A 9,125-nucleotide genomic window follows, 5' to 3' on the forward strand; every position below is an offset into this window, starting at 1 on the left:
CACCTGGATGGTTCTGTGTCCTTGGTGGCAGGGCACGCAGTGCTGGCAGAGTGCCCCGCAGCCGGGGCCCGCGTCACAGTCGACGCAGAAGAGGGTGGCCTGCGCGGCGGCGCATGGAGCGGTTGAGGGCCTGTCGTGAGTGGGGGCGTGCGGGGCTCGGCGGGGAGGGCTGGGGGCGCGTGCGCATTCCCGCCGGCCGGCGGCGGCGAGGGCTGGCGGGTGGCAGTCGCAGGGAGGCTGGCCGCTTGGCCTGGTCTGCAGGAGCACGTTTTCGAGGGCGCGCACTGCCCACCTCGCTCTTCCTGAAGTCCTTGTGGACGGGGCAGGGGTTGAAGAAGCTGCGCGGGCGCGATGGCGAGGGGAGCGAGGGGAGCGGTGTGAGAGGCGGAAAGTGCAGGAAGGTTGTTCACGTGGCACGTGGCCCCTCAATTGCCATTGTCGCTTAGCGGGAGTTGGGGGTTAACCAACGTGTGCGCGTGCATTCAGTCTTGTGCGAGGCACACAGCCGTTGACGCCAGGCTGGGTGTGATCATGCCAGGGACCTTTGAATGCAGTGGGCGAGCAGACGGTGGCCGCCATGACGGCCATGTCAGCGCGCGGCACGCCCGGCGCACCTGCCGCTGCAGCTGGTCGAAATCAAGTTGCGCAGCCAACCCTCGATGTTGGGCGAGGGGGCCGCGGGCTGAGGGGCCTTCGAATTGCTTGTGCCACGCGGTGCCTTGCTGCTGATCTGCTTGCAAGCCCTGCCGCTGGTTCCCTGGCCACTGCTGCTGACACGAGGCTCAGCGGAGTTCAAAACGGCCTCGGTCCAGCCGGTGGTCGGCAGGCCGCAAAAGACCGGCCCGCCGAAGAGCGGCAACTGGGGAACCCCGAACGGAAAGGGCAGGGCGCCCGTTGCCTGCGCGCGGAGGCCCCAGGAGTATGATAGTGTTCCAATTGATGGCATACGCCGTTGCGCGGGGGCGTCCACGGCCAGGTGCCAACTCCGAAACAAACAATGAACAAAGGCTGGGGGGCCGCCATCATGCTCACCAGCGTAGCCATAGGTACAGAATGTTGATAAGATACGTGTTCAGTCACGCGGCTGGCCTGGATCGCCGCCGCGGGCCTCCCCGCGAACAAAGGCACGGAAGGGACTTTGCTGCTGCAGAGCCTCAAGCTGTGAGCTGTGAAAGCTGACCTATGCAAATAATTGGCATGTTAGACCGGCCGATGGATGGACAAGAACGCGGGGCGTAAAAATCAAGTTCGAGTGCGAATGCCACCGTGGCACACCCCGGTGTGCCAGGACGTCTTCTACGTGCGGTAAGGCAAGGATATGAGGCGCTTTGTGTAATTGATTATACTGGACCAGCAGCCCTGAAACCTGGTGCAGCCATGGCTCCGCAGGTGGCTGCCCTCTGTGCAAGCGCGTCAACCAATACAGAAGCGGCTGATGATCAGAGGACATGGGAGCGTTCACTGCTCATGGCAATTGCAATCATAGCATGTAAGGACCCAATTGGCACCGTCGAGACGGCCCCATGGACCCGATCAGGTGAGGCGCTTGTGGCAGGATCTTCTGCAAGATATGGTCGTGGACTAGCCCCCCGGCAAAGGGTCCACAGCCATGGTGACCAGCATGGCAAGCAGCACTGCATGATGGCGCCTCTACGAAACCCAACGCAGCACCCATAGCCAGGGGCCGCGCAGTTGCACACGGCATTGTCTCACTGGCCTGTGGCCGCAGGCAAAAGACCTGCCCGGACCCAGGCAAGGCAATTCCTCTCTGCACCAGGCACGACAAGCTTGTACCCTTGGGGACATCACTGCCCGCATCCCTCTGCGACAGCACTGCTTGACTCACAAGGGCGCCCTTGCATGTTACACAAACATCTGGGCGGCTCAGCAACAAGGCAAAGCACGGCGGCCTGCATTCACAACCCCGAGCGGGGGCCGCTGGTTCGTCTAGGTTTCAAGCGACGGCCGTAAGAAACCGCCGCCCTCGGGACAAAAACAGGCCGGGTGTGCCGACATCCCGCACACGAAGCCCGTTGCGCCCGGCCCACTGGGCCCGGCAACTGAAAACAGCCTCTCAAACCGTGCGGTCCGGGGGCGGGACGCAACAGAGCTATGCCCCAGAGCCCCGGCCACGGCGGCCGCCACCACACCAGCGGTGCACATGGCAGCGCGCGTGCGGCGTCCCCTCCTCGCTTCACTCGACATGCAGCTGCTGCCAGCAGACTGGTTCCAGCGCGCCGCTTACTGCAGCTGGGCGTACCTGCATACGCACAAGGGAGTGCGGGTGAGGACCACGTTATGAATTCAAGTGGTCTGTGGCCCCTCCGATACGCGCGCAGTCCACAGCAACCCCAGGCACAGTCAGCGCGGCGCACCTCTGCACATGCGTGCATGCAGCAGCGGCGACATTGCGATTGTGTCCCCGCCCTAAAACACGTAAAGGATACACAAACCCATGCACATACGATCACCAAGACCCACCAGAGGCCGGTGATCTTCACGTCCTTGGGGGCCTTGGCACCCAGGTCGGTGTCGGAGGGCTGCACGGACTCGAACACGCCGGCGATCTCGCCGGTGGAGGGGTCAACCTTGGCCACGCTGAACACGGCGGAGCCTACGGGTCGAGGGGGCGCGGGCAGGGGAGCATGGGCGTGGGAACAAGGGCTGCCGCGGCTGGTGTGGCAGGTTGGCCCAGCCGCGCGCTGTGCTCTTCCAGGCCGGCCGCCTAACCTGCCGGCTGCGCGTGCGCCGCCGCGGGTCGCTGCGCGGCTCACCCTTGGAGGCGGCCACGCTCTTCACGTTCTCCTTCAGCACAAACTCGTCGTCCTGGGCGGTCTGCAGGGCGATGGCGCTCTCGTAGCCCTGGCTGGCACCACGGCCCTGGATTTTGGGTCGGTCAAAGGGGCAGGGACGCAGCCAGCGAGGGAGAGAAGTGAGTGGTGACCTCGGCGCGCGAGGCCGCAGCAGCAATGCTGGAAGCTGTCAACCCCTTCCTCCTGTGAAATCCCGGCAGGGCCTCTGCACCAAGCACCCGCTGCTCAGCAGTCCATGCCCCCTGATCAGCACCCGACCCGGCTCGCGTGCACAAGCACACTTGCTTCCATGCACACGCGTCATGATGCATACCCGTTCTCACTCACATACATGTATACACACACACTTTCGCACACACACACACACACACACGCACACCTTGGGGTCCAGGAAGGTGGAGCCGCGGTAGCTGGGCACCACAAAGTCCCCACCGAACGCGTCAGCCGCGCCCTTGGCGGTGATCTGCTTCACCGAGAAGAGGAACGGCACGCGCTCGCCGCCGGGCAGCTGCACGGTCACGGGGGCGTAGTCGATGCCGTCGTCCTCCTTGAGCTCGACGTTGCCGCTGCCGTCGACCTTGAAGGTGCCGGTCATCTGGGGGGTTGCGCACAGGACAAGGCGGGCGCGCCGCGAGGGACGGGAGCGGTCAGGAGCGGGGGACAAGCCGGTTCCGTCGCTGCGCATATCACCACCGCCGATTGCAGCTGTGCAGTGCTACGCACCCCCACATCTGCTGCAGCTGTGCACAGCCGCAACTCTTGTGTTGGCTGCCGCAGATTCGCGCCTCAGGCGCGTTGCAGCCCCACACCAGTGCACTGCCTAACAGCCTGCACAAGTGTTCTGCCAAGGGCACTGCTGCTCAACCGCCGTCAACTCTTCATTCCACTGCTGGTTGTGCCATTCATACACTCGTGTCCCCTACAACTGCTGCTGCGCCTGCTGCGCCTGCTGCGCCTGCTGCCCATGCTGCTCCTCCTTTGACTGCTGCTATCGCGACTGCTGCTCTGCTGCTGCTAGTGCTGCTACTGTTGCTGCTGCTGCTCGTGCTGCTATCGCAACAGCTGCTGCTGCTGCAGCGCGCGCTCACCCCGTCCAGGGTGTAGGTCAGGCGGGTCATCAGCTTGGTGGCGACGAAGTTGGTCTCACCGCCCTTGAACTGGGACTCCTCCTTCACGCTGAAGGCAGTGGGCTCCATGCAGAAGCGCTCCAGCTTGTAGGTGCCAGCCTTCAGGTCCTTCAGGTTGGTGGAGCCGCTGGACAGCACGGGGCAGGTGTTGGCGAGCCCGCTGCCCTTGACCTGGAGGTAGGTCAGCGACTGCAGCTCGTCGTAGGTCAGGGCGTTGGCGGCCTGCGAAACACCAGGAAACGGAACATGGTACGGGCGAGAGGGTGAGAACGAGGAAGGAGCGGATCGGGCGATCGCAGGCAGGCAGCACAGCACGGGGCCAAGATGGGCCGGATCCGGGCCTGCGCAGCTCACCCCGGCGAGCATGGAGGTGGCCAGGACGGCAGCGGCCGCGACCTGGGCGCCCTTGCTCTCCGCGCGCACCACCACCGAGCGCCTGCAAAACGTTGCGGAATGGGGGCGCCTTTGAGCCATTGACGCCGCGACAGATCCTCATTGCCCTCATATCTTATATCGCAGTTATCTGACCTGCTGGCGGTGGCCTTGGCGCAGCGCGCCACGTTGAGCTGCTTGAGCTGCATCTTGGCTGCAGTGGGTGCCTGCAGAAACGCTGCAGTTGTATGAAGCGTGGTGATGAATGCGAGAGTGGCCGCGCATGGATCGCGGGGTGCAATATGTCTCTATGCCCTCGAGGTTTTGTGACCAGGTGACGGTGTCCCGCACTTGCTGCGCGATCCCGTGAGCTCTGTGGATTTAAGCTTTCCAAGCGTGTGGTAACGGTGATATTCGGTAAGTTCCTGGCGGCGAGCATGCGGGGCGTTGATGCCGGCCCTGATCGCCGCCGCTGTCAGGACGCGAATGAGTTCAGGGGTCGGTGCGTGCGCAGGAGCTTGGCTGCCCGGTGGTCGGCACTCGCCTGCGCCAGTGAAGTGTAGGCCACATGTAACTGTGATAATCAGGGTTGCTCAAGAGTGACATCACAGAAGGATATCCACCTTGCACGTGACCTCCTGACAAATCACCCCCCAGCACTGCAGCTCCCTTCGTTCGGCCCTGCATCAGATGGGCAGAGCATGTATTACACCAAGGAGCGCTGCCCAGCATGTAGATCCTGACGGTCACGCGACCGCATACAGTACCGCCCCCAAAAAAGTACTGTTCAAGTGGCAAAGTATCAGCCCGACTGGTCATGAGCAAGCTGTGTGGTGGGTGGGGGCCAGGAGTCCAGCACTGGTGCGACGCGTGGCTGTTGTTGAGTCATACGCCTCAACTCATCACTGTCATCGTCGCATCACCCTTCTCCCGTCCCCCTAAGTCCACGTCAGTGATCTTCCTGTGTAATCAAAGCGCTGCAACATTCAAGTACTTGCGGCAACTTGGTCCTGCACCCTTCATTGTGATTGGCTGCAATCACTTCGCGTAGCGCCTCAACCCCGCATTCCCCCATTCAACAAAATCCACATGCGTACGACTGGGGCCTCATCATCCCTCGCGCCACATCAGCGAGCCCCCACTCCACTGGCGCCCCTGCCCCCTCCCCGCCTCAGTCGACCCACACGTCGCCGCCGCCGCCGCAGCGCCGCACCACGCACAGCACCAGCAGCAGCGCGAGCAGCGCGGCCCCCACGATCAGGTCGATCGCAACCCAGAAATTCCAGACCCCCAGGGACCCGACGAGCACTATGGGCGCCAGCACGCCAAAGACGATGGGCAGCTGCCCCAAAAACATGATTTGGAGGGACAGCACCTTGAGCGCGCGCCGCAGCGTGCGCGCGCGGCGCGGCGGACGCCCCGCGCCGCCGAACAGTGCCCAGCCGCGGCGGCGCGGCGGCGGCGCGGGTGACGGCGCCGCTGCTGCGCCCGGGCCGCCGTCGGCCTCCTCGTCGGCGACGGCGGGGGCGGCAGCGGCCTTGGTGGGGGCGGGGTCCGAGTAGGCAGGGGGTGCGCAGCCGCAGAGCGCGAGGGGCCGGCTGACGAGGCGTGAAATGAACTTCAGGTCTGCGGGCGGGAAAGAGAGTCCGCAGTGCAATCCACAGTGAGGGGGGCCGCTTCCAAGCGTGGCGAGGTATCATTGGCATGACGCCCTCGACAGCTGCCCGCAGGCGAATGCGGTTTCCAGGTTGAGCCCGCCCATTGCGGGCAACGGGCTGGCACCGCCCCTAGTGTCGCGAAGCCCCCCGGCCCCAAGCTGTTCCCGGCTGCCTACCTGCAAGCACAAGGCCTACGGCCAGGGTGAACCCGATGGCCAGCACGAGCGCCAGCAGCGCCACTATCTCCTCTGCCTTGAGGGTGAACACGCCCCTGGGGATCGGCGGCGTGAGGGCCGGCTGTCGCGGCGAGCGTTTTTTCGACGGGCGAGGGGGCGGCATGTATAACAACCACAGGTATGCAGGGGCGAGATACGGCGGAGGGGCGCCGGCGGTGAATGCGCGTTTGCTGCGAGGCCGAGGCTGACGGTTGAGGGCGGATCTTGTTGACAGCAGCAGCAGCACTGGAGCGCTGCGCGGCTTGAGGTGCGCAGCGGCAATAGGATGCATGCAGATGCGTGCTCGAAGGCTGGGCGGCTAGGCCGCCGCTGGATTTGCCCGGCTCATTTTCGGTTGCGTGGCAGGCGCGTGCTGATGTGGAACTTTTGCACAAAATCACCCCACCCAAGCATGACCCCAGGGCAGCAGGCCGGCCCTCGCCACACCGGCCACCCACTTGTCTGTGTAAAAGCGCTGCGAGAACGCCCAAACCATCATCGACTGCTCACATGGCGGTTGGGAGGCGGGGCGCACGGGCAGGCGGGGCGGCAGCGTGAGTGTGCGCATATGCCATGGGCTCTCGTAACACGGTTATCATGCGCGGACCACACAAGCAGCACCAAGAGCTGTGAGGCAACACAGGGGGTGCGTACGTGCTGGGCATGCGTGCTGTATGCGCGTGCTGTGCACGCTGCGCCCCGCCCACCGTGACGGGCTTGACCCAAAGCAGCGCCGTCAGGACTGCCGCCGGGATTATGGCCAACGCCTTTGGCAGCACGCGGCGAGGCTCGCGGGCGTAAAAGACCAGGGTATTAAAGCCGACGGATATGAGTGCCACTATGATGGCAATGCGGACATCCTGGGCCAAGGGTGAGGTCTGCAGACACAAGAGAAATCGGGGTGGGGTTCGGGGTTGTATGAGGGTGGCTGGCCGCGATTATCGGGGCAGGTATAAGATCGGTTGGTGGAGGGGAGAGGCGCGGCCCCATCTCCCTCGTGGAGAGTGAGATGGGGAACTCAGGTGGGGTGCTGGTGCACCCCGGTTAGGGAGCAGTCGAGACGGCCGCGTCAACAGAGGCTGCGACAGGCGGCAGGCTCGAAACGGCATGCTTCACTGCGACGGAGGCTTGCTGCCCGTGCGCGCGGCTGCACCAGCAGACGCTCGCACCGTGCAGGGCGGCTGGTCGGTTGTGCGTTTGCCGGCCTCTGCGCGCACCGCCTCAAAGGTGTACCTGCGAAAGCGGTGCAAGGCGCAACCCAGCGGTTTAAAGCGAACGAGCCAGCCAAGCAGCACAGCGCTGTTTACCTCTACCTAATGGGCCAGGCTGCATGCAAGGGCCGAAACACCCTTCGCGCTGACCGCTCGCTGGCAGGTTAGAGCACAGCCGCTCGCGTCAGCAAATTTGGTCGTGCGTGTAGTGCCGTCAGGCCGTGCTGTGCCTCGCAGCGTGCTGGCTGGTACGCCTGTTTGCAGTGCGGTCGGCGCAGCGTGTGCGGTCGGCGGCGGTGCAGGCGGGGGGGTGCCAACAGGTCAGGGCGCTTGCCTGATCTCAGCCGGCTCAGAGGGCAGCGAGCACCAGGCTTGCTGCCAGCGCAGCTTGTTGATGATGCTCTTGAGGGCAGGGTGGCAATGATTTAGGGAACATGGGATTAGACAGAGGCCGAAGGTGGGAGTTGTGGGAGGTTTAGGGTTTAGGGTTTAGGCAGAGGGGGATAGCAATATAACGGGCGAGAAGGGCAGATGCGTGTTCAACCTTGCCTGGTGATTCTGCAGGTGTTGCTCGCTGCAGTTGTGGCCAGGTGTTGCAAGTGACACATGGTGGATGCACCAACGGTGTGTCCTACAAGCCCTGCTTTTTCTTGTTGGCTGTACGGGCTGGATTACAGTCCGCCGTGCGTTCTGTGCTGTGTAGTTGCAACACCGCCAGCAGAAGCATGCACAACCCGTGCGCCACCCGCCCGCCTCAGAACCCCCGAGGATGGAGCCACTCCGCGTCGGCTAAACATGCACGCGCACAGAGCCCGAGTTTACCCACCTGCAGCACGACGAGCTTCAAAAAGTCCGACAGCGCAATGACGACTGTCGGCAGCCACACCAGCGCGTGCACCCCGTGCTGCCTGAAGCCAGACCTCGTCCTCAGCGCCACGCACTGCCCCACGACCCACAGCAGCAGGCTGCCCAGGGCGAACGCGGCAGCGGCGGCGAGCGTGACGATGGTGAGGATCCAGAACACGCGCGTCTCGTTGGCGGGGGAAGCGTCGCCGCCGCCGGCGGAGGGCGGGCGTTGCGCGGGGAGGCGGTTGAGGGAGTTGATGAGGTTGAAGTCCACCTGAGGTCGCGTGGGTGGAGCGGCGTTTGCACGAATGCACAATATCCAAGGGGTGTGTTCAGGGGACGGCACGGCGTGTGAGCCGGCCGTGGCGGCTTGCCGTGGGTGGGTGGCTGCACAATGCCCACGGAGTGCATGGTAGAGCACTGGAAATTTGATGAACCCCCTTCTGCCCGCGGGCAGACGCTTGCATGTTCTGCAGGCTTGTGAGTGCGCTGACAGTTCAATTGGTCGTAAGATGTTAGATTGTGTGTGGCCGCTTATCCTTGTTTGACATGTACCCACCCACCCCTTAAACATACAAGACTCACATAAGCCTGGTACACCACGAGGGCGGTCAACACCGCCAGGTGAAGCAGAATCAGCACCAACTGCAGCACCCCCCTCGCGGCGCGCCCCGCGCCACCAACGCCCCGGCCGCCCCCGGCTGCCGCCTTGGGCACCGCGGGCGGCGGGGGCGGCGGCGGCGGCGCCTCCGCGGTCACCACGCGCTTGCCGGCCGGCGGCGCGGCGAGGGCGGCGGCGGGCTTGGGAGCGTCTGCGTATGGTGTCGTGTCGTCGGCGGCGGCCAGCACAGGTGACGGCGTGCGCGAGCCTCGGCCCTCGGAC

The 9,125-nt window shown here is 64.4% G+C and overlaps 2 protein-coding genes across 2 annotated transcripts; both read right to left on the reverse strand.

Annotated features, from left to right (window-relative positions):
* Nucleotides 1-2,241: 2,241 nt before the first annotated feature.
* Nucleotides 2,242-4,521, reverse strand: MNEG_10822 (Oxygen-evolving enhancer protein 1; the record flags this gene model as incomplete). Its single annotated transcript, XM_014040705.1, has 7 exons — nt 2,242-2,260; nt 2,482-2,614; nt 2,775-2,880; nt 3,193-3,408; nt 3,902-4,162; nt 4,295-4,376; nt 4,469-4,521. The coding sequence occupies 7 exons, from the start codon at nt 4,519-4,521 to the stop codon at nt 2,242-2,244; spliced, it is 870 nt and encodes a 289-aa protein (XP_013896159.1).
* A 962-nt stretch (nt 4,522-5,483) lies between these two features.
* Nucleotides 5,484-8,816, reverse strand: MNEG_10823 (hypothetical protein; the record flags this gene model as incomplete). The annotated part of the gene is made up of 8 exons (XM_014040706.1): nt 5,484-5,938; nt 6,147-6,267; nt 6,592-6,687; nt 6,893-7,045; nt 7,355-7,418; nt 7,764-7,798; nt 8,223-8,516; nt 8,802-8,816. 8 exons carry the CDS (start codon nt 8,814-8,816, stop codon nt 5,484-5,486), a joined length of 1,233 nt encoding a protein of 410 aa, XP_013896160.1.
* Between the last annotated feature and the right edge of the window lie 309 nt (nt 8,817-9,125).

This window comes from Monoraphidium neglectum (genome assembly GCF_000611645.1).
Source record: "Monoraphidium neglectum strain SAG 48.87 unplaced genomic scaffold scaffold02474, whole genome shotgun sequence".
In the NCBI taxonomy this organism is placed as follows: Eukaryota; Viridiplantae; Chlorophyta; class Chlorophyceae; order Sphaeropleales; family Selenastraceae; genus Monoraphidium; species Monoraphidium neglectum.